Source organism: Acanthochromis polyacanthus, chromosome 6 (assembly GCF_021347895.1).
Source record: "Acanthochromis polyacanthus isolate Apoly-LR-REF ecotype Palm Island chromosome 6, KAUST_Apoly_ChrSc, whole genome shotgun sequence".
NCBI classification, from domain to species: domain Eukaryota; kingdom Metazoa; phylum Chordata; class Actinopteri; family Pomacentridae; genus Acanthochromis; species Acanthochromis polyacanthus.
In genome coordinates, this window is record NC_067118.1 from 10,455,921 (window position 1) to 10,481,173 (window position 25,253).

General features: G+C 38.9%; 1 protein-coding gene across 2 annotated transcripts in view; it reads right to left on the reverse strand.

The window, feature by feature from the left end:
• The window catches only part of soga1 (suppressor of glucose, autophagy associated 1), a 155,662-nt gene that overhangs the window by 22,179 nt on the left and 108,230 nt on the right, over nucleotides 1-25,253 (reverse strand). The window contains exons 6-15 of one of the 2 annotated variants that reach the window (XM_022207665.2): nucleotides 22,978-23,145; nucleotides 21,395-21,548; nucleotides 20,246-20,813; nucleotides 17,757-18,051; nucleotides 15,905-16,132; nucleotides 12,539-12,673; nucleotides 8,194-8,301; nucleotides 7,331-7,561; nucleotides 6,029-6,145; nucleotides 5,773-5,940 (exon numbers count right to left, since the gene is read on the reverse strand). In XM_022207665.2, the coding sequence (XP_022063357.2) occupies nucleotides 5,773-5,940; nucleotides 6,029-6,145; nucleotides 7,331-7,561; nucleotides 8,194-8,301; nucleotides 12,539-12,673; nucleotides 15,905-16,132; nucleotides 17,757-18,051; nucleotides 20,246-20,813; nucleotides 21,395-21,548; nucleotides 22,978-23,145 (2,172 nt within the window). Of the gene's footprint in view, nucleotides 1-5,772; nucleotides 5,941-6,028; nucleotides 6,146-7,330; nucleotides 7,562-8,193; nucleotides 8,302-12,538; nucleotides 12,677-15,904; nucleotides 16,133-17,756; nucleotides 18,052-20,245; nucleotides 20,814-21,394; nucleotides 21,549-22,977; nucleotides 23,146-25,253 lie in introns of both variants that reach the window. The other variant, XM_022207664.2, reaches the window with a different exon arrangement.

The following is a 25,253-nucleotide window of genomic DNA, read 5'->3' on the forward strand; positions in this document are numbered from 1 at the left end:
CCTGCTTCACTGACGGTGTTTGTTATCAGAACGGCAAAGATAATTTCCTGTCGAGCTGTTTGACGAGTGGGACGGCGTTTGAAATTGAGTTGACCGGTTCATCGAAGCAACAGCTGGAGGAGCGCAACACCACACACACACACACACACACACACACACACACAACACACAAACCGTGTGTGTTTTATGAATGCATGAAGCTTTGTATAAAACACAAGACTATAAAAAAAACCTCCTTTGTTGAAATGGATGTTTTTGAAGGAGAATATTCCTAAACTTGTATTGCACTTTGTCTTTTAGCTTGCAGTAGTGAAGGACTTTAGGGGGCTGAATACACTAGGCAACTCATTTTATATGTAATAAATAGAAAAAATAAGCGTTAATGAGTCATTTTGACCATTTATGAGTAAGTTTAGACAAACTATGAGTAATTTTGCATCATTTCTGAGTAATTTTGGATCATTTCTGAGTAAGTTTAGACAAACTATGGGTAATGTTTCACCATTTGTGAGTAATCTTGGACCTTTTATTTTTAGTGATTTTAGACAATTTTTGCATATTGACTGGATGTTATCAAGTTCAAAAGTATATTATACATTTTGCAGTGACCACACAAGTCATGGGAAAATGTTATTTTGGACCAAATTTTGCATCATTTTGGTAAATTTTTGATGTGATTTTGATTTTTTAGTCATTTTGGACAAATTACAAAAAATTTTGGACCATTTATGAGTACGTTTAGACAAACAACGTGCAATTTTGGATGATTTTTGGTTGATTTTAAATAATTTTTGTACAAAATAAAACAAAAACTGTTGATTGGATGTTTTCAAGTTCAAAAGCATGTTTTACATTTTGGAGGAACCACACAAGCCATGGGAAAATGTGATTTTAGACCAAATTTTGCATCATTGTAGTAAATTCATTTCTGAGTAAGTTTAGACAAACTATGAGTAAATTTGGACCATTTGTGAGTAATTTTGGACCATTGTTGAATGAATTTTTTGTGGAATATTACAAAAAAGCTTTAATTGGATGCTTTCAAGTTGTAAAATATGTTATGCATTTTGTAGCAACCACACAAGCCATGGGAAAATGGGATTATATATCAAATTTTGCATCATTTTGGTCAATTTTTGAACAACTTTAATGGATTTTTCAGTCACTTTGGAATTTTGGATGAATTATGAATAATTTTCAACCATTTTTGAGTCATTTTGGACCATTTTTGCATATAATAACACAGAGAGTGTTGATTTGCTGTTTTCAAGTTCAAAAATATGTTAGGCATTTTGGAGTGACCACACAAGTCATGGGAAAATGTTTTTGGAGATGAAACCATTTTGGCCAATTTCTGAACCACATTTGACACATATCAGACAAATTATGTCATTTTAAATAATATTTTGGACAAATTTTGAATAATTTGTTCAATTTCTGAGCTATTTTTGAAACAAATTATGTCAATGTTAACCATTTTTAGACCAATTATGAGTTCATTTGGATCAATTTTGAATAATATTTTCATTTTGAGCTATTTCGAGAAAAATTATGTCATTTTGAACCATCTTCAAATACTGTTTTTTACTTTTTCCTTTTCATTTTCTAAAGGTTTTGATGTGTATATATAAAATACAATAACACAGTATAACAGTATTCACTAAGGGACCAGAGATGAGAACACAGTAAAAGGCTTTTTTTAAATTGCCAAACGTTAACAGGCCTCTCAGGCTTCTCTTTTTTATCTCCGTTTTTTTCTTTCCCTCTCAATTACTGGGCGGCAGCACACAGGCAGAGCTCCATCTCTGAGGCTGTTAATTAACACTATTACCGCCTCGGCTACGGTTATGAGACAGACACAGAGACAATGAGGAGGAGGAAACATTAAAACCATTAATCACCGTCTGGAAGATGAAACAGAAAGACAAGAGAGGTTCAGGGTTGGACAAATAAACCACTCGACGGATGGAAAGGTAGGAATTGACCCCATCGGATGTCAGAAACACCCCAAACGATTCACTTTTTATGTGAAACGTAAACTGACCGGATGCATGTAATAAAGTGTCCTGCAGCAAAGAGTAGCTTGTTCTAGCTACACTAATTTATTAAGAATTTAGACAACATTCCCACCACATTCATTTTTCTTCTGCTCCTGAGTTCACTTAGACTGTATTCCAATTTTCATTTTTCTTTAGGTCAATGTTTGAGTCATTTTGACAAAATTTTCAGGCATTCTGAACCATTTTAAAGTCATTTTGAACAAACTGAGTAATTTAGAAAAATATTGAGTCTTTTGTACTGTCATTTTGGACAGGTGTCTTCTTGAACCATTTTTCAGTCATTTTGGATACAGTTTGGAGTCTTTTTAATCAATTGGTTAGTAACTTTGGACAAATTATATGATTTTGAACCACTTTTCAGGTATTTTGATCCATTTTTGAGTCATTTTGAACACATTATGAGCCATTTTGATCCCTTTTTTTAAATCATTTTGGACAAATTGAGTCAGAGCCATTTTTTTGTCAATTTGAATACGTTTTGGAGTGCTGTTGATCAAACTGTTCGTAACTTTGGACAAATTATGTCATTTTGAACTATTTTCAGACATTCTTCACCACTTTTGTGTTGGTTTGGACATATAAATGATTTAGGTCTGTTTTTGAGTTAGTTTGATCCGTTTTAAAATCATTTTGTACCAATTATGTCAGTTTGAACTATTTTTGAATCAACTTGGATAAATACTGTAGTCTTTTTAATCCATTTTGGAGTCCTTTCGCTCAATTTGTCACTTTGGACAAATTATATCATTTTGAGCCATTTTTCAGGCATTTTGAACCATTTCTGTATGAGGTTGGACATATTATAATTGATTTAGGACCATTTTTTAGTCATTTTGAACAAATCATGAGTCATTTTCAACAACTTGTGAGTCATTTCAATCCAGTTTTTGACTCATTTTGGATCCATTTTGAAGTCTTTTTGATCCATTTAGAAGTCTTTTTTTAATCAATTTGTTGGTAACTTTGGACAGATTATGTCATTCTGAACCATTGTTCAGGCATTTTGAACCTTTTTTGTTTCAGCTTGGACAAATTATGTCTTTCTGGCGCCACATGTGTGGCAGTCTTCTGCAGCAGTTGTGGGGTGGCATGACTCAGTGGGTAGAGTGGCTGTCTTGTAACTGGAAGGTTGCCGGTTCGATCCTTGGCCCATCGAGCTCATATCGAGGTGTCCCTGAGTAAGACACTGAACCCCTAATGGGAATGGCTAGTGTGACGTCACGGACCACTTCTGTGTCCTACGCTGCGGCGCACCGAATGAAAACACAGTGGCAGTAGCGAAAGAACCAGTCACTGTGACATCTTATTTTGCGGATTTTCCGAAGTCGGTAAAGCGAGGTCTTAACTCTTACAACTCAAACAGAGTTGTAAATGTTAGTGTGCTGGCAGGTGGTTTTAAAGGGAAAGTGCAGGCGTCAATGAAAAAGAAAATGTACAGTGTTGAGGTGAGTGGCTAAGTAGCGTAAGCTAACAAACACAGGATGTCAGAAATAAAGCTAGCTTTATCATCTGTGTGAGGTTAAATGTCGTTTACTTGGCTTTGTTAGAGTTGTTATGTTAGATTAGAAAATTTTGAGTTAACTCAAGAAATGTCTATCATGCTCAGTTTGACAGCTCACATGGCAGCACACTCTAGCGCTAACTTGTGCGGGGAGCACATGGCTAATTTGCATATGTAAATAACTACGCATCTCTTTACACTAATCATGAATCCATAACAGTTAAAATAATCTTAGCCAAACATTTTTAGCAAGTCAGTCCAAGTATTGGACTCAGTTAAATCCAAGTCACATAGACCCATATCCTAGTCAAGTCGAGTATTTTGGGCAGATTGGTCAAGCAAGTCCAAGTCCCCAAAACTGGGACAAAAGTCTCCCTGGGCAGACTTTATTCTTATAAATTAAAAGTATAAACTTATTACCTCAGAGACTTTAATCTCGACCACTTTTAGTTTCTTTTGTAATGTGGCCCAAACACTCCTCGTAACACTAAAAGATAACATGATTCAAGCGGCTAATACTAGCTAACGCACGTTAGCTCCCGGTGCTAAATGTATTTTCTAAGATTAGAAATCCGATTTACCTTATCAGTGTCACCCATCTTCTCTTCTCCTTTTCGTGGAGAGGAAAGCGGCAGAAAGATATCGTTTTATTTACATAATTTCTATTGTTGCAACACGGGACACAACACAGCACCATTATATCGTTGGTTTGGTAGGACACGGAAGTGACGTTTTTGGACACGATGACGTAGTTACTAACCATCCCCATTACTCCTGGTGGGTTGTGGTCATAGATATATACAAACACTAGATGGCTCATGAGCGCTGTCAGCCTATGGGGAGCAACGTCGCCACATGGCGGCCATCTTGGGACAGGGCTGCTCGATCACTCATAATATTAAAGTCAATGGAGCATGGATTTTAAAATCACTGTAGATTGCTCAATCTTCAACCGATTTTACAACAGCTTGGTTTGTTATAAACGTCAGAGATGTACTTGTTTTACTGCTTACATAAGAATAATTAAAACCATTGAATTCATATAATAATGAACACAGATATCAGCTTTTTTCAGCATAAATGGATGTAAATGTAATTTTAATATTTAACATTGCACTTTTTTTTTATTACTATCAGCTTTCTAATGCACAGATAAAAACAAAGCTCAACCAAAATCAATGCACAACAAACAGAGATGTCTTTTCTTTTCATGAACCCGGTGCCTACATTACCCACAATGCATTTCGGCTGCAGGCTAACTAATCCAGGCATAGATGTATACAAACAATAAGTCTAAGGTCTCAATCAAAGTCTCTTAACAAGCAAATAAATACAACCACAACCACAAAGAATGTAATTTCGCCTAAAGTTTCGGTTCTCAAAAAACTTTGGTCTCAGGAAAACCTAATAATTGAAAATCAGATTGTGAGTAACACCATCTTCAATGTGAGTAGCCAGGCAGAAAAGACACACAACTATGCCGCATTTTTCAAAACGAAAAGCTGCGATTTCGGAATTGAGCCTGAATCATAGCCACGTTAATAAGGTTTGTAATAAACTAAACCGTTTGTAAATCAATCAAGAATTGAGCGAGTTATGAGTGTTAAAGTGAGGAAATTATCCACCTTACCATTGACTACAGTACAGTGCGCCAGAGCAGTCCCCTGTCCTAAGATGGCCGCCAAGTGACGACGTCGCCGACTCCGTCTCGAGACATCTAGCGTTTGTATATATCTATGGGTTGTGGTTAGCGCCTTGCATGGCAGCTTCCGCCATCAGTGTGTGAATGGGTGAATGTGATGTATCAAGTAAACCGCTTTGGATAAAAGCGCTATATAAATACAACCATTTACCATTTTAGCAGTTCTCATTCACCGCTGAGCATTTCTTTTTCCCTATTTAACCAACATTCTTTTTTTAAAAAGTACTTTCTGTGGTATTACGGTTGTTGGCATAGCAGTGCACCATAAACACCAAATTTTCAGAGCTTGCAAAATATTGCTATTTCCAGATCCAGACTAAGTTGGATGCTCTGAACTATTATGTATGCTTTTGTGTATTTTTATCTTTGTCCTAATATTGTTTGAACCCTCCCCTTTGCTGCTGTACAAATACACTGTCTAATTAAGACATATTGTATCGTAATAAGAATACAAAGATTATGATAACTGTGTTCATAAGATGTTTCCAGCAGTCTTTTCTCCTCCTTACCTGAGTGATGAGGCTCTTCAGTTCGGTCCGCTCCACCTCCCATGATGCTTTGGCCTTTGCAAACTGCTGAGTGAGCTCCTGGGAGCCTTGTCTCTCCTGTCGCAGCTCCCCGCTCAGGTCCTGCAGCGCCACCTTCAGGTCTGCCAGAGTGCTGCTCACAGCGCTCGACTGTAGGTAAACACAGGTAATCCCTGTCAGAGTGTGTGTGATTGTGTGTCTGTGCTAAAGTGTGTGTTTACGTGTGAGCCTCCCCTACCTCTATTCTGGGACTGAGCGGCTGCTCGTCTGCAGAGCTCCTCTTGTCAGTCTGGTGGGTTGGACTCGGCAGGTTTTCCTCCTCCAGCAGCAGGTAAAGATCTTTCAGGCTGTTCATCTAAAGAATCAAACAATATATCTTTAATAATGTACATCCATGTACAACATTTACACTTTGGAAGTCACTCCTTTTCCCCAGTTGTAGTGATTTATGTTTCCTGTGTTGTGATTTAGCTGACTTACCCTGTGAATTTTTTTTGGTTTTTTGCTCTTGTCACATTTTTGCTCATCGTGGGCTCTTTTTTTTCTAACTGCAATATAAAGTCCTGCACCTCTATGAAAACAGAACAACCATAGCTGGAAGTAGAGAGTTATAATGCCATAAATCATCAAAAAGTTGATTTTTTAAAATATTTTATTTTACAAGAATAGAAATAATCTCAAATCAACATGAGCAACATTTATTCACATGTCCATAGGTGGTAAAAATACTAGAGAGACTCTACGCATTACATTTAAATGTTAACATTTTTAATTTGTTTCCTTATTTGTGTCCGTCTGCTCCGTGTCAACGCAGCCTTTCCACTGAAAATCCCTTCATGTTTGACGCAGGACTATTGATCACAGCTGAGTCGCTAATAGCTTCTTTGTGCAGAGGAGTGCAGAATTATTTGTTTTTTTACAGAACTTGCCCAATGCAGTTTCTTCATTTTTGTTGAGTTTTTAAATACAACATAATAGTAATTTCCAAAAACGATTTTGATGAAAAAGCCCATTTGGTTACACTTTCTGAACCATGTTTGAGTAATTTTGGACAAATTATGAGTCATTTTTGAACCATTTTAAAATAATTTGCACATTTTCTTTTCATTTTGTAGAGGTTTCAAGGCAATTTGTTACTACAGAGCTCACAAAACATACAGGAATAGTATAAAATGATTTTAATGAAATATCTCAGGTTTAAGCTTAGTTTTGGTTACATTTTCTAACGTAACACCCTGTCCCTAATGAATAGTTCAAGGACTGTGTTTAAAAATGTAAGGATTCATTTTGTTGGTACAGTTTTTGGCTCTGATAAATGGTGTCATTTTGGCAGTTATTTAGAAGAAAACAAACCTTTCAACCCCACCAATGGGGTATAGAAGATTAAAAAAATCGGATGTCACATTTCAACACAAATGAAGTTGACCTTTGCTGCTTGGAAATCATCATTCACACCAAAAACAGAGTATTGACCTCTGATTTTAGTCTCGTTGCATCAAAAACAAATCAATATTTCTGGTCAAAATTAGGGCCCTCGTACCTCCAGGACGTCCTTCCACTCGGTGTCCTTCTTGCAGCCGAGCCGCCACTGTTTGAGGAAGCAGCGCAGTTTGAGGCTGAGCAGTAAAAGAGCCTGTTTGAGGTGCTGCGACTCCTGGACCAGCAGAGTTCTCTCCTGACTCCACAACTTCTGCTGAAGACGAGCCTGCAGGCTGAAACTCTGGAGCTGGAAGTCTCGCCGGAGCAGAGCCTTCTGGTGTTCCTCCTGGAGCTGAGAGAACCAGACCAACAGGACGTTAGGAGAAGAGTTAACGCAAAAACAGATCAAATGCTATATGTCTTATTTTGAAAACAAGAAAATCAGTCAAAGAGGAGTCTGTTTCCTCTTAAATATCCACATTTGAGGAAGGATTCTTTGTCGTAGAGTGGAACTAATAGTCACATCTTGAGTTGACACCCAATGAAATGCAATAACTAAATATCTGTCTTTGTGTTCTTAGTGCAATGCACTTTTTTTTTTTTTTATAATTTATAGTTTTCTACGTATGTTTACCTAATTTTTTCTTCTACTGCATACACTGGAGCAGCTGTAATGCAAGCAATGCCCCCTGGGAATCAGAAAAGTATTTCTGATTCCAAAGAAAGTGAAAAAACAATTAATCAGGATTCCATTATTTCTCTAATAAATGGAAAAATCTTACTTAGGGTTCAGTTATTCAGCATTATCCAAGCCATGTATTTAACAGCACAATATTCGAAGTAAAAGAGCATGGTTTCTACAAAAAGTATTCATCAGCATCAAATATATCACATTATCTTGACTGCAAACATCTCATCTGTACATTGTGTTGTTTCAGTGCATCTGTGAGTTTAGTGTTTTTTTAGTCAATTCTGCAAACCGACCTGTGTGAGTTTGAGAGCAGCTTCTTTTTGAGCCTCCTTCTCTTTCCCCAGCTCCTCTTGAGTCCCTGTTTCGGACAGCCGGACCTCAAGGTCATTGGACTGGACGGGCTGGAGAGAAGAACAAAAGGTAATTAATGAGTAGGGCTGGAAAATAAAGAGAGGGGGATGAAGAGAAAGGAGTAAAACAAGGGCTGTTGGAGAGGAAATGAAACCTTTGCAGGTAGAAGGCAAAGAAAGGAGGATGAATTCGTAATGAGAATGGAAGCAGTAATAGGCAGGAGAGAGTTAAAAAGGCAGAAAAAAGCTAAGTGTAAGAGGCACATAACATGGCAGTTTTGCGCTACGACACCCTTTAAATCACACTTCAGCTGTGGCACGCCACTGTAAGTCCACACACTTCATCTCATGCACCACTCACGCCTCATTTGGCTGCTGAGTGAGTGCGACCCATCGACCCACCACTGTACCACTAATGTCCTCTTTCACCCTCCACTGGGCCCAGCCTCTGCCCTCCATCAGCCTCCACCAGCAGCCACCGCAGCCTCTACTGTCGGCCAGAAAAACTACCCCGACCTCTGGTCCAAAGTGACTTCACTGCAGTGAAAAAGCAGCAAAATGTGCAGCAACGTCAGAAACTGAAAGTATATATGTAAAGAACTCCTCCCTAAGAAACCTCAACAAGAGTTCAAGAGGTTAGGGTCATTTTAAGAGGATGCAAAAAGGTTTGGAAATTTTCCGTGTTTTCTGTTTGCCAACATTGAATCATGGTCATATAATTTGGCTTTTTGGACAAGATCTTTGTAATATAGACTCTTTCATGTCCAAGTGGCAATAGATTTCTACCAAATAATGTCAATTATTAAAAATGTAAAACAATTCATTACATAACTAGTTAGCCGGTTTGTGTGGCTCACATAATTCAAAACAGGTGCTGCCAGTTAGTGCAAGAATGACATAATTAGCGAAATTTACAACATCTAAGAGCAGTGAAAGTGTCTCAAGTGACTATAGTGTAAAGACTCTTGTATCTGGAAGGTCCAGTCACAGGTAATGCATCACTCCTCGCTGTAACTACACTGTAAAAACAAAAGAACACCACAAGCAACTTTGTGAAAAGGATATTGAAAAGCTGAAGTTCAAGGATAGCAGCAAGAAAATTCTGGTTAGTTAAATCCATCATTAGTAAAAAGAAGACACTAGAAACGTATAAAATCTGCCTAGAGCAGGTCCACCTCAACAACAGACCAAGCAAGACTAGCGAGGGAAGTCACCAAGACACCTATGACTCCGCTGAAGGATTTACAAGTTTCAGCAGTTGAGTTACTCTGGTTCTTTACCAGTCAAAGCCTTGAGAGAAAGTTGCAAAAAGAAAGCCACTTTTGAAAAAAAATCTCTCCACTAGAGTTCATCACAAGGCCTGTGCGAGACTCTCAAGTCAACAGGAAGAAAGTTTTTGGCCTGATGAGACAAAAATTTTGCTTGTTGTCCGTGGTGGTGGTAGCATCATGAAGTGAAGCACGGTGGTGTTAGCATCATGATGTGAAGCATTGGTGGTGGTAGCATCATGAAGTGAAGCACGGTGGTGGTAGCATCATGAAGTGAAGCACGGTGGTGTTAGCATCATGATGAGAGTTAAATGAAAACAGAAAAGTGTAGAAAAATCCTGGAAGTGAACCTGAAGCAGTCTGCAAGAGAACTAGGACTTGGGAGAAGATGTCTAGAAAAAATAAAGGCTGAAAGCACGCTGTCAAAACTACGGAGAAATTATTTAAAGACAATGAGCTAAATGTTCTGGAGTCAATCCAACATAGAACTCGTGGTTGGACTTGAAAAGGGGTAATCATTCCTGTGCAACCTGTAAGTTTTGCAAAGAAAAATGAGGTGAAATCGCAGCTTCCAGATGTGCAAGAATGATTAAGACCTATCCACACAGGATCAATGCTTCAAACGTAGCCAAAGGTGCATGTACTGAGTACTGGTTTCAAGGAGGTGAATACTTGTGCAATCGCTTATGTCTTTTCAACAGTCATTGATATTACTTTCTAGAAATCTGTCCATCTCCAACCTCTACTGAATGAAAAGACTGTTGTTTATGCAGAAATATTAATGACAGCATGCGCTACATAACAAACTATATGATGAAGTACTCCTGCGTATGATTGACAGATTATACTGAATACTGGATTCTGACTGTATATAAACAGTGAGTGAATGTGGTACTGTGTCTCTATCTCTAATATCTGATGCTCACTTATCATTCATTCTATTTCCGTCTCTCTCTGCCATTCACCCTCTCAGGTTCCGATAAAGATGCAGACACGCACACACAGCCATGGTTACCACGGAGACACGGCAGCAAAAGGTCAGCCAAACAATGCTCTGTTTTTCCTGTCAGTCGCCGCGGCTGATGGTGAAGTCAGCGTTTGTTTGTGTTTGTTTACAGCACCGTGTTGCTAGCATGGGTTCGCCACAGCAGGAACTTCAAGCTGCAGCACACGCAACTCATCCACAGATAAATGAGAGCCTCTAAAAGATTTCTACAGGAAGCTCAGGAAAAAGCGATGTGTTAGAGGGTTGACATATTAAAAGAAAAACCTAAACCCTTAACACTACAGATGAGGCCTCTGTTAGGCTTTTGGCGCCATTTTGCTGGCTTGGTTTGGATCCAGTCGTCACCTTGAAGCAGAGGCATCAAACATACAGACAACTTTGTAAAGTGTAAAAATTATGGAGAGGACATTAGCTGCAATCTTTCAATGAAAGTTGTTGAAATTCTCCAATGCCTTACCACAACTTTTATGTATTTTTATGTATAAATTTTATAATTTTTTAAAGCAGGGGTCAACTTAGCCTTCTTCCTTAATAGTTCAGCTTGTTTGGTGCATCAGTTCAGGTGGTCAGGATTACTACACAGTTGTGGAAATGAATGTAAATTAAAAATAATCTCGAGACAAGTTGTTTTGATCATAAAGTCAATTGCTATATCGCTCAGTTCCAGATACACTGTGATCTGTAAGTTGTAATGTGTAAATGATAAACGGAAGCATACGGTAATATTGGTGAAATTTCACTCATTTTTCTTAAGAAATTTCAGGTTGTTCATAATGTTTTGTAAAAAGATAGTTCATTAAATGTGAACACTTTCAGAATTGTACTTTTTTGCACTAAAACAAAGAGAAGAATTAGTCATTTACAGGTTATTATGCTGTGATTGTACAGGTCATGTGACATCAAATTGGGCTGCATGTGACCCCAAAGTAATATGAGTGTTAAAGGAAGGAGTCATGGTGTAGTTTGACGAAAATAATGTGAATAATATGCTGTCACCAGATCTCAATCCAGCTGAACACCAAAGGGAGATTTTGTGTGTCATCATGCCATTGTCAAAATACCAAATGAGACAACAGGAATATGAGTATTTGGAATAATGGTATTCATCGACTCTAGTAGAGTTCCAGAGACTTGGAGAATCAATATCAAGGATTGGATTGGAGCTGTTCCACTGGTACAACGCCTTCCTTGGACACTTTTGTTGGGTTTTCCTTTAATTTGTCACCTGTCAGTAGATTACAGGCCTATTTTCAAGGCTGTAATTAGACTCAGTGTTAACACTTAAAGGTGAAAGTCACTAGTCGCCACAGCAGTAAGATGTTAAAATAAAATCCACTGTTACTGATTGTTAACAATAAACCTGATGCCATAAATGAATGAAGGAATGAATCTGTATCATCACTGTTTGACTTTCCACTCAACTAACGACTAAAAACATTTAAAAATACACACAATAGACCAATAAGACATCTAAAACTTTAAAAGGGTAAGAGCAGCAGCATCAGTGGCAAAATGGGAAAGCAAATGGTGAAAATAGATAAATAGCAGGAGCACTGAAGTTCTAGCAGCACTGTAGAAATGCATGTAATGCAACACTACTTGATTTCCACAGCACTGGAAAAATCTGTTTTTCACTCAATTTATTGATTAATTTATTAAATATATATTAAAGGACCCTTTACAAATGCATTTGCTCAAATAATCCCCCAAAATATCAGTTTCAGTCCTTCTAGTGTCGACTGTTCAGGCTCTAAAGGAATAAAGGAATATCGGATTTTTCTCTCTGTTCCTTGAAGGTGTTTCTAGACGAGCCAGACATTTACCTGTTGTCTGTCTGTGTTTACAAGAGCTGGGTGAGAAATTTGATATTAAAACTTTGGCTTCGGGCTGAAATCAGTTGAGAAATTGCGTTCGCTGTCATCTGTGAGACGGATCCAGGCTTAAGTTTCATCTCCGGCAGGTCTGTTTGTGTTTGTGTCACGACGTTAATGATTGTGCTTTTTGTGCGACTCACCGCTGCATCATCCATCTCCTTCTCTTCCTGTTCCGCTCGGTCGATTTCCTGCTTTTTCGTCTCGCTGCCGTCTGATTGGCTGTTCAGCTGGGTTTCATCTTTCACCTCTGCCTCTGATTGGTCCCTACAATCAGGCTGCTGCATGCATGCATGGGCAAGTTAATGAGGAAAAAAAATCAAACACATAAAAAAATAAAAAGAGAGAATCATAGAGGAGAGAGATGTGGGGAAAGAAGTTGTGGGACAAAAATGGAAGGAAATGATAGAAAACAGGACAAGAATAAGAAAAAACAACCAAAATGGCGTCCGTCCGACATCAATAATAAAAAAAAATAATGATTTATAGACCTCACAAGACAAAGAAGAGGATGTAGAGGAAGAAGAGCTTGGTCAGAGAGGAAAATGACAGGGTGGAGAAAAGAAAGAAAAGGAGGATGGAGGGTAGAATGAACGGCTGATGGAGGAGGGGGAGGATGTAGAAGAAGTGCAGAGGATGGAGAGAAGGAGGGAAAAACAGCAACGGGAGGCAGAGGAGGGAAGAAAAAGACGAATGGAAAGGGGGGAAGAGAAGGAGTAAGGCGGTTAGGATGAAAGGTCAGAGAGAAATGGAGCAACAAGGCGAGGAAGAGGAGTGAGAAACGGGTGACACGAAGGAGGAAGAGTGGCAGCCAGGGAAGGAAAAAGGATGTGAGGTGTGGAAGGATGGGAGAGGAGGAGGAAGGAAGTCGAGTGCAGAAATCGATTGATTATGGTGCCCGTGCAGAGAAAGAAGGGATGAAGGGAAGGAGAGAGGAGGAGGTGTTGGGACTCAGAATTGGCCTCTAATGGAGTCTTAATATTGTAGTTTAACAGCGTCACTTCAAATTATGTCGATTTCATCACAACTTGCTCCAAAACAGATCAGATCAGAATAGAAAACAGGTGTTTTGAGATGTTCCTCTTGTCGTAAAGGCAGTAAATCTGTTATTAAAACCCTCTAAATCTGGAAAACCTTTTGAAAGGTGAGTTGTCATTTGAAAAATCTGCAAAATTACACCAAAAACGCATTAAAAAACATCCAGAAACTGCTTTGAATTTAGAGGGTTAAGTCTTGAAAGGCTACTTTTTTAAACAAATAAATGCAAAAGAATTCATTTCCCCCCCTCAAACACTACTAAAGGAAGAAAGAAATCTCCCCAGGTTACATTTTTTAAAAGGTATTTCCCACAATTGAAAGCGAGAAAAGTATTTTTCACAAAGCCAGTCTGCTGATTCTAATGTGCTTTTATAATGTTCTGATTCTTATATCGAGTTTTTCTATCATATAGTTGAAGTGAGTCATAAGTCACCGACTGTCACCCAAGAATTTCCCAGCGGAGCTTTTCAAATGGAAAATGTGATTCATGAAGCGTGATTGGAAATCTGTTTAGAGATGCTCTCTGTCTCATCTGCCTCTGAAGGAAACCTGTTTGGACACCTCTCTCAGTCTTATATTCACAGATGATTGTATCGCTTAACATTAGATTTTGTGTTTTATTTGCAGAACCTGCAATAGAAAATCTGGAGTAACTGAAGAGCAGCTAAAATACATAGACAACAGCAACATTTTTCACTGTGAGCACTACTTTCGGTAGTTTTTATGTAAAATGGTCAATATGTATTAATTTATTTTACCACCATTTAACTGTCGAGATTTATTTCTAATGCCAAACTCAGTTCTGTAAATAAATATAAAGGTAAGGCGTGGAATTGGAACATATAAATAAATGGAAATTTGTGTTCATGCAACAAACAGGCTCCATTTGAGGCCTCAAAGCAGCATCTAAACACAGGTTAGAAGGCAGTTAAACACCATGCAGAAGATGTGGAAGTGTGGGGAAGGTTTGCACCGGTGGCTCAAATCTGGCAGGATTTTATCTCAGATTTTCATATTTATATGTATTTCTGTCCTTCACAAACAGGACTGAAATCCTGTGGAATTTTATCTTTCATTTCTCATTTACATATTTCCTAAAAGCACACTGTTTGCAGTAAAATTCTGCTCTCTATGTTGCAACCAGGAAACAATTAGTGACTCAGCTGTGGGAAAAAGTCAAGTGACAATAATTCAGGATTTTTTTTTGCTGAACTGCATGCTGTGTTTACACTGAGCAGATAGAACATCATCCGTAGGGGGAAAAAATACATTTAAAAAGATTTTACTCAGCATTACAAAATAACTTTGTGCAAAAAAATCTATGTAAAAATGCATCTTAAAAAAAGCATTTCCTATTTTAGGGACAGAAGGATTGCGCAAATATTGGCCAAATTGTCAAAAATGAATACTGTTGAAGGCGTTTATCCCTCACATTGTGATTCAATAGGCAACCCAGATTATTCCTGGGATAGGAGGTAAGTATGGAAAGAGATTAAATTCTATATAAAATATGCGTTGTATGTGCAACTTTTCCCCAGTAGTTGTACACATGTGGGTATTTGAAAAAATGTTGTAAATATTAATTCTATTTTTTTGCAATTCCTGTAAAATAAATAATAGCAATAAAAAAAATTCAACTTTTGTTTTTTCTTTTTGGTTTATGGCATTATAACTTTGTCGTATTCCACACTTCTCTCTCCTCCTAGTGTACCTAGATAAATATCTATGGTATATAGAGCCATTATTTCATTTTTTCCAGTATTGGTAACACATATGTGCTCTTGAAAAAATGTTTTAAATGCTAATTCCCTTTTTTTCCCCATTTTAAAAAAAATAAATAAATAAAAAAAAATCAACTTTTGTTAAAATAAAAATGTAAATCGTTAAATCTGTATAGTAGATAGAGCCACTAATTATTTTTTCCAGTTTTGGTAACACAGCTGGGCTCTTGGAAAAATGTACAAGTTGATTAAAGGATTTTCCAGTATTTGAAAAATAAATTAAATGCTAATTCTACTCCAAAAAAATTTTTGTAAAATAAATAATAATTATAAAAAATATTTTTGCTTTTTCTTTTTGAAGATTTATAGCATTATAACTTTCTCTTATTTTTGCACATTTCTCTCTCCTAGTCATGGTTGTGCTGTTTTCATACAGGTGCAAATAGGAAGCATTTCAGATTAAACTAGAATAATAACAGGACAGATAAAAAGGATGTTGTTGGGTATTTTTGTGGTGTTTCGTCAGATTTGTGCCAGCTGTGTAAATTCCATCCTCACTGCATGTTGAAATGGGTTCTGGAGTGTTAGTCGGCCAAAATAACGGAAACAAAACTGGAAACAACAGAGAAATAAACTCGTGACAGCAGGAAAGAAAAACTTAATAATCGCAAAAGCGTTAAAAAAAGAGACTAAATGAAAGAGAGGGAGTGACGAGGAGTGAAAAGGCGTGTGATTCTTGTTTTCTTTTACCTTCTCCGCCGCCCTGTTCTGCCCGTCTGGACTTGTGTTCTCAGAGCAGCTGATGGAGGTGCAGGCTGAAGCAGGAGGCTCCACCTGAGCTTCCCTCCCTGCTGCCGGGAGTTTATTCAGGCCGTCTACCTGCTCGACGAAGGCCTGCAGCTGTGTGTGCAGAGCCTGAAGCCTGCTGGTCAGAGCGCCGACCAGAGGACGGTCCGACAGGTCCGACAGTTCGGAGATCTGGAAGGAACAGAAACAACAGGATTTATCCCAAAGTCAGGCAGAGTGAAGCTGCAGCTGATAAATTACAGCTGCAGGGCTGCTGTTGACAAAACATCCGTCATTAAGGCCGACATGTTTCTTCCTCTTGTAGTTTCTACTGCTCGATGAATGAATAAGGTCAATTGCTGCAGTTAAATGAAGCATTTTGGACTGATAGTCGCACAAAACAAATCATTTGAAAACATAACCTCTCGAAAATCACCCAAACCCTGCTGCCAGGACTAAAATGCATTTGTATTTTTTTAATAAAATGCCCAAATTACACCATTTATCAGACAATAAGAGCTCATTCATTAGACTAATTATTAGAACTGACCTTGCCTTGTGGCAAAGGGACATTGTCTTGTTGGAAAATCCAGTCATTGGAGGCTGAAAAGAGTTTTTCAGCTGATGGAAGAAGATTGTTTTCAAGAGTAGGCATGACCTGTACATGGCTCTGTTCATTCGCCCTTCACATAACTGCATTTGTCCTATTCCACCCACACTGAAACAACCCCAGATCGTCACTGATCCACCCCCATGTTTTACTGTAGGGGCAATACAGTCTGGTTTGTTGGCTTCTCCTGGCTTAAACCTAACCAGTAAATTGGCTGGAGTGGGCATCAACTGAAAGTTGGATTCATCACTGAAGAGAGCCTTATCCCAATCATCAACAGTCCAATCCTTGTGATCCACAGCAAAAAGTAACCAGGCTTTCCTCTGCCTTTCATTGATGAAGGGCTTCTTCCTGTCCTGTGTGACTTTAGACCAGCTTCAAGAAGACAGTTTCCAACTGTCCTTGCCAAACAAGTCACATTTCTCTACAGTGCCCATTCATTTTTAAAGTCCCTGGAGGTCTGGCAAGGATTCCTGACACAGGAATGGATGAGTGCACGGTCCTCTCATGGGGTAGAAAGACATTTCCCTCCACAACCAGCTAGCAGTTTGGTAGTACCATGTTCAGCTTGTTTTTTCCTGGTGTAACGAATGGCTGTGTTGGAGATGTTCAGTTTTTTTGCTACCTGTCTCTCACTCATGCCAATTTCCAACAGTGCCAAGATGGCTGCCTTTGTGGCTTCACATAATTCTTTTGTTTCAGCATTATGTGAGACCTGACAACTTCTGAGTTGTGCTACAGCTTGAACGGAAGCAGGAAATCATTCTAGGCCTTTACATGTGCAGTGCTGCTGATGACATGAAATGGCCTCTTATATATCCGAGGAATACAATTTAGCGCAAACATGTCAAGTATAAATAATCAGCTTCATTTTCTGTCGTGTTGATTGTATTCTTCAGGTAATATACTTTTAGTGGTACCAGGCATTGAAATGAACAAGAAATTGAAGAAAACAAGCATGTTCTAACAGTTTTTTCCATGACTGTATATACAGTGCAACACATATTTGCATATTTATTATCATGTGAAGGATAAATTCCTATTACCAACACTGTTTAGTAAACTTGTTCATCCACAGGAACCTCACACACAAAACTTCATACAGTATTTATGCAAATTTAAGGCTTAAAAGGTGCTAAATATTCTTTAAGTTTGTAAAAGTGAAGGTCTGACCTGACAGAAAACGGACCAATAAGAGGTGGTTACCTGGCCGTGAGGCTGAGGCTTCTCCAGGTCACACGGCTCTGCCGCCTCGTTGCTGCACACCTTGTGATAGATGGAGGGCGAGGACGAGAGGCAGTTGGACTCTGGGGAGGTCAGGAGCTGTATCGCCGTGGAAACCAAGCGAGCCTGGTCCCTCATGGCCAGCAAGGCATCATGGTCCTTCTGCCCCAAGCGCCCGGTAAGCAAAGCGTCAGCGTTGTCCTCCACCTTCCTTCTTTGGTCCTTCATCTCGAGGGTGTCGTTCTCGCCTCCAACCGGCTCTTTACGGTGTGGCGGGCTGACACAAAAACACATAGAACTTTTTTTTAACTATTTATCATCCACAATGGCTGTAATAGGTGAGGTTTGGATGCTATGAAAACGACAAATGTGTGTAAAACTCCACTTGCAAAGGATGACGGAGTGATTATTGTTTCTCAAGTCTGTATCATTGAGTCGAGATATAAGATGCAGATAGAAGCACTAAAATCTTTCACAGCCACAAGTTCTGTTAAATATCTAAACTATTAAATTGTTAGGAAACTCAGTTCAGACATGTATCTCTTTTACATCAACGCTTCAGTTTCTTTTTTGCAGGTTTATTCCATCTCCAAACATAAAAGGTCTGTCTGCTGCACCACCGTTTTAATCATAAACTATGAATATTTGAAATGGCAACTGTAAAATTGTAGTATTATTTATTAAAAAAAACTCTCTGAGACAAAAAAAAAGCTTGTTTTGTTGCACACTGAAATTTGAGGCTGTTTAAACAACTGTAATTCAGGAAGTATTTCAGATAAAAGCCTGAAATTTTCACTGATATTCCTCATCATGTCATTCATTCAGAATCTGCAATCCTGGACAAGCAGATCAAATCATCTGAAAGCTGTCCTGAAAAGTCCCACCTTTGAGCTCACATTTAGTCAACTCGTGATATTTTCTGAAGCATATGCAGCTGCAGGTCACTATAGGGTCAATAATACAACAGAGAGAATACTTTTAATATGAAGTATTTGGTTGCAAAAGGGAAAAAGAAAAAAGTTATTTATGACGAGCTGGGCCCCCAAAAACCAGCTAATAAGTCTGATCTAAGTTCTGAAGTGTCAAAATGTTTCTCCAAAAATAAATATAAAGCAATTTATTTAATATTCTATTCTATTCTATTCTATTCTATTCCAACCCGGTCTCACGGGGATTCGTGAAACTGTCACGTAAGTTTTAGTTTCGGTTTCGTGCGCACCAACACGATTTCGTCATGTTTTTCGTGCCGCTCACCACGAAATGTTTTTCGCTGTGGTAATCACATCTGAATGTGGTTTATACCGGCGGATTCATGACGATCTAAGCTGTCCATCGGCGTATACTGCTTGTGTGATCGCGTTTGCGGCCGCCGGCCGCCGGACATTCTTGAAATTCCTATGCAAATTGGTAAGTGTACCACCGGCTTATGGTTAGGTTATGGTTAGGGTTATGGTTAGGGTTATGTTTAGGGACGATGTCATGCAAAATATAGCGTTGGATTCGCCACGGTTTTACATTAAAAATATAATATACACATTCTTTTGAAATACGTTCTGAGTGGCACGAAAAGTCCGCCGTTTAAAATACATTGGTGCGCATTTCGTGGTGAGCGGCACGAAAAACATGACGAAATCGTGTTGGTGCACACGAAACCGAAACTAAAACTTACGTGACAGTTTCACGAATCCCCGTGAGATCGGGCTGTCTATTCTATTCTATTCCACAGCTGTTTGTTTTTTTTAAACCAAATGAGGGCAAATATTAGACTGACATCAGTAAAATACCACGTCAGGTATTGATTTCATGGGATTAATCAACAACAATCATGGCTCTATATTGTATTCATAACACCATTAGCAATAATTCAGACATTTTTTACAATATCTGACAGTTCTCTTTACCTCTAACCATTTTTTTTTTTAATTTTTTGCTGTTTTGCATAGAAACAAAAATCATATTGCATTGAAAAATGAGCCGAAACACGACTGGAGCAAAATAAAATGTCCTGAAAGTGCTGGAAGCTCAGAGGAGGAAGTCTTGAAAGGTGTATTTTTTCAAAATAAATAAAAACAAATTTCTAGCACTAGAATCAAATATATTTCCCTAAACATTACTAAAGGAAAAAATATTTCAATGATTTTTTTTGTAAGCATATTCCTAACAGTTGAAGGTGAGGAAAAGATTTAAAGCACATTTTTTTAAAAAAAAGCCTCTCTGGTTCCAACGTGGTTTTATAATTGTTTTTTTGGGGGGGGATTTTATGCAACAACCCTGGGGGATGAGTCACGTCTTTTAATTCTCTCCATTAGAAATCAACAGTTTGGGCTTCACTTCATGTTTTCATTTGTGAACTATTATTGAATTATTGTTGATTTATTATTAAATCCACTTTTACTGAAGAGTCATCAGTAGAGAAACATCCACAGTTTCACCCAAAGAAGTTGCAGAAGGAAAAGAAAGCCTAAGCTGACCTGGTTGGGAGGCACTCTGCTGAGTCTCCGGCCTCGGCGTCCGTCTCCAGAGCCAGTCTGAGTGAGGATGAGGAGGAGGATGAAGGTGTGTGGTAGGAGGCCAGGTCGCAGCGCTGCAGGTTGGACAGGAGCACTCGGTTCTCGTACTGTAGCTTCTTCACCTTCCCGCTCAGCTCTCCGATCTGGAGCCTGGCCAGTCGCAGCTCCTCCTCAGGGGCCGGCGTGTCGGTGCTGATGAGCACCGCCGCTTCCTGGATGGAGTGGACCGGGCTGTCGTTCAGCAGCCCGTCCGTCAGCGACATCAGCGAGTTGGAAGTCAGAGCGGAGGCCGGTGGTGGCAGCTCGGACTTGTAGCGGTTGATCTCGTTCATCAGCAGCTTGTTCTGCTCCTCCATCTCGATCAGGGACCTCCTCAGCAGCTCCGCCTCCTCCTCCACAAACTGCAGGTGTCTCTGGAGCTCCATGACGTTTTCAGATGAGGCTCCTCCCCCGAGGACCATGGCCCCGCCTGTCAGGCCAAGCCCCACCCCTAGAGCCCCGCCCACACCGGCCAGCTCCTGAGGACCGTCTGGAGGTGAAAACACAGCAAAAGAGGATAAAGTTAGAGAGAATAACTTTTGAAATAAGAATTGATACTATATAATGAAAAATAAGAAATAAAGAAAAAGTAAGAAAATAAGTAAATATCCAGAACATGTCTGAAAAATTAGAAACCACACAAACTACACTCCAATAGTTTGAAAGCAACTTCAATTTTCTGTTCACAATGCTTTCTTAAAAACCACTATGAATTCTATGGATTTGCATTTACTCTGTGATCAGGCTTTGCTTTCATTGATATGCATCATTTACCTCAATTTACCATCAGGTATACACTGAGGATACCAGACAATTGCTGAATAAATGTCAACAAAAGGAAAGCCTGGCTCAGTTTTAGAGGTGAGAATCACTTCTTCAGTTCAAAATTATAAAAGGAGCCCACAGAGAAGTTAAAAATGTGACTGTAACCGCTCAGGGGTTTTTAGGAGGGTTAACCTCATATTTGCTGATGGTCCATTTGCTGAGGTGACCTGCTGATTCCCACCTGCACAAGACTTCATGTTTCGGAGAAATGAATCCCAGTAACAACTGATGGAGATAATAACCTACCTTGTGGCCCCTTCATGTCGTCCATCTCGGCTCGGAGTCCTCGGTTCTCCACCTCCAGCTCCACGATACGCCGACTCAGCAGGTTGGCCTCCTCCTCCACCAGCTTCAGGTGGACTCGGATCTCCGCCTCCCGGGTGTGGGGGGAGTCGGCAACCTGGGTGAGGTGAGGAAAGATGATATTTAAATGCACATTATTAAACTTTTAAATGCTCCTTGAACTTATGTGCAAGTACATCTGGAAAAAAAAAAGTTATTTTACACAGAACAGACAGAAAAAAGCATGCAAACAAATCAAAGATAGTAAGTAAGTAGTAAAATATCTAAAGTATGCAGAGTCACAGTAGTTTTTTTCCACCTGTGATGATATGAAAAACTGTTGAATGTGTTGGTTTCCTGATTTTTTTCAATTGTGGTACGATAAATAATGAAATAAATGTGACTTTTGTCTTTTATTTGTTCATGATTTTGGCACACTACTTTTTTGCTATTATTATTAGACTTCTTGGCTGAGCTGCAGGCCGTGTATGCACAGAGCAGATAGAGGCAAGAAAGCAAACAAGTTCAAATAAAAGTAGCAAATTATCTGCAGTATGTACTATCAGTCTTTTACTCAGTGTTTGTGTAACCTGTGAGGACTTGACAAAAGGTTTTAGCAATTTATATACAATAAATTATGCAACAAATTCAACTGCCATTTTTCTATTTGTAAGATTTATGGCAATGCAATTTTGTCATGCTGCATTAAATGTTAAAAATGTGCAAATTATCAGATAGAAACAGAAAGAATTGTCTGACATTCAGCTCTCTGTGTCTGATGTGCAGTTCCATTTGGAAAATTAAATCTAAACCTGAAACTGTAATAATTCATCAAAATAACTAAAATCTGAAAAAATCTAAAAATCTAAAATCTAAAATCTCATGTAAAATTCACCAAAAATAAACCGTTTCTACAAAATAATTTCTGTTAAAAAAAAAAACTTCTTAGACAAATACCAAGGCAAAATTGACTTATATATGATTAACAGTGAAGTGACAAAAATCAGGAACTGAACTGAATGTGGAAGTACTAAAATATCACATTAATGACTGTAAAACCAAAACTGTAACAACTGATTATAAGAGAAGAAATCACTGACTGCATTTTGCTTAGTTAAACGTTAGTTTTCTGCATCAGCAAAATGGCTTAAACAGTGTTTTCTCAGGTTTTTTCTTCTTATTCCCAGAGAAAACATGCGCCTTTGAGGGTTTTTTATATGGGAACAACCATTTTACAGCCCTCAGCATTAAATAATTAAAATTTAAATGGTAAGAAAACAAAGGAAAATCTGTGTTTTCCTTCTGCAGAAACTGGGCATTGTTTTGGTGTGGTGGTTAGTGATGCCAAACTGCAACTCTTGCACAATTTCAGGCCTCTAAAAGGGTAAAAGTGGCTGCACGGACTGGATGTACCAGAGCTTTAATGAAGTGAAATCAAAATGTTAGGAGTTCAGAGCTTTTAAATCTCTCATGTTCTTGTTCAGTCGTCTCTATATTGTCACATGAATCAATGTGTGACAGAGACAAAGCAAATCTGCTAAACTCACCTCCTCCACGGTGAGCGAGGCGTTGACGTCCCCGTAAAGCGAGCGGTACTTGGTCAGCTCCTCCTTCATGGCCTCGCTGTCCTTCACCAGCTTGGTCAGCTTCTTGCACATCAGCGCTGATTCCTCTTTGGCAAAGTGGAGCTGACACTTCAGGTCCGAACTGTCCTCCTGCAGAATGAAAAAAGAGTGATGAGGCGACAGCGATGCAAAAAACTCCAAAAAACACAAACTGCTGCATCACAGGAAGGCCAACCCTTTAAAAGGCATCACACAAAGCCCAAAAGGCAACGACATCACCTGAGTGTCAAATCAGCCACAGATGAATCAATTACCTGAAAAACAATCAACTATCTGAGCAACTAGATGAATGCCACTGAGGCTGTAATAAACCTGCTCCTCTGTGAATAATGCAGACCTCCAGGATTCATAATATCAACACTTTTAACCAGAAATTAAAGTACTTTTCTCTTCAAACTTGTGCACAAAATAAATCTATTCAGTTTCTCCTCTGAGCCCGCAAAACTCACCAGAGAACAGGTTTAAACGGTGTCTTATTTTAATAAAAAGACCCCAAAATGACAAACATTTTTCATAGATACAAGAATCTGTAAAAACAAGATGGATCACTGAATTTCAAACATTTCATCCATCCATCCTCTATACACCGCTTTATCCTCACTAGGGTCACAGGGGGTGCTGGAGCCTATCCCAGCTGACTCGGGTGAAGGCAGGGGACACCCTGGACAGGTCACCAGTCTGTCACAGGGCTACATATACAGACAAACAATCATACTCACATTCACACCTACGGACAATTTAGAGTAACCAATTAACCTCAGCATATTTTTGGACTGTGGGAGGAAGCCGGAGTGCCCGGAGAAAACCCACGCATGTACAGGGAGAACATGCAAACTCCATGCAGAAAGATCCCAGGCCCAGGCCGGGATTTGAACCAGGGATCTTCTTGCTGCAAGGCGAAAGTGCTAACCACTACTCCACTGAGCAGCCTAAAATATTTCAACATTTTGATTTTTAGTTTCGTTTCATTTGGAAAAATAAGAAAATCCGAGAATAAAATTTGTACATTTCATCACTTTATTGCACATTTTGTCAATTTTTTTTTGCCTGTAACTAGACAAAAAACACAAAAAACAAGCTGATCAGCTATTAGTGACTCAACTAAACCTGTAAAAAATTCAGAGATTTCTCGGCTGAACTGCAGGTAGTGTAGGATCGAGACACCACACAAACAAATTAAAAATATAAGCCGTAAAATATCTATAGTATGTAGAGCTGCACAAAATATTCCACAGTTACACCATTTATCAGGTAGAAACAGAAAGAATCGTATGATTTTGTGCAAAGAGCTACTTTAGCTTTTCTACTTTTGCAAAACAAATAAACAGGAAATTCAACCTTTTTTGATTTATGGCATAGTAGCTTTGACATTCTAAAGGTAATGTACTTTTATTTTATAGACAGATAGACAGACAGACAGACAGACAGACAGACAGACAGACAGATAGACAGATAGACAGATAGATAGATAGATAGATAGATAGATAGATAGATAGATAGATACTTTAGTAAGCCAGAGGGTAATTCAAATGTTCAGCAGCTTACATACAGCAACAAAAAACCAAAAAGACAAAACAGGCAGGTCAATTTTGACATAATGCCAGAAAAATAAAGATTCCCCTCAGGCTTTTGAGGGTAAATATGCCACGACAATACATCAAACATATAAATGTATTAAAATATGATCATCTGTGGTTGACAGAAAAGTTTAAAAAAAAAACAGGAAAAATATGTCTTAATTGTGTGATCTGAGAACATTTAAACAGAATAAGGAAGGAAAATGAAAATGCACAAATGATGAGAGACAAAGAGACATGGGCCTATTCCCTAATCATAAGAAGAGAAGCATCTGAACTGTTGTTTTCTGGTAAAACACAAACAGATGAGTTCAGTCTGTCCTGGTCCAGAGGTCATACAGAGACAGACAGACAACCTGACAGGACAGATTCACTCAGAGTTGGTCAAAGCTGCCGACACGAGGATAAATGCAGGAGAACACAGACAACAGCTGCCCGATCCCGTCTCCTCATGCAGAGATGCTCAAGTTAAACTCTGATGATGTTAGAGGTCACGGGTGAAGCATGTGATACAGTTCCAGTGTTTTCACATCATTCCTGGTCACTAAAACCACCAGCTGGTCAAAAGCCTCACTCAATCCACGACAGTACAGCGACTCAACTGGGATGAACCAGGTTTTG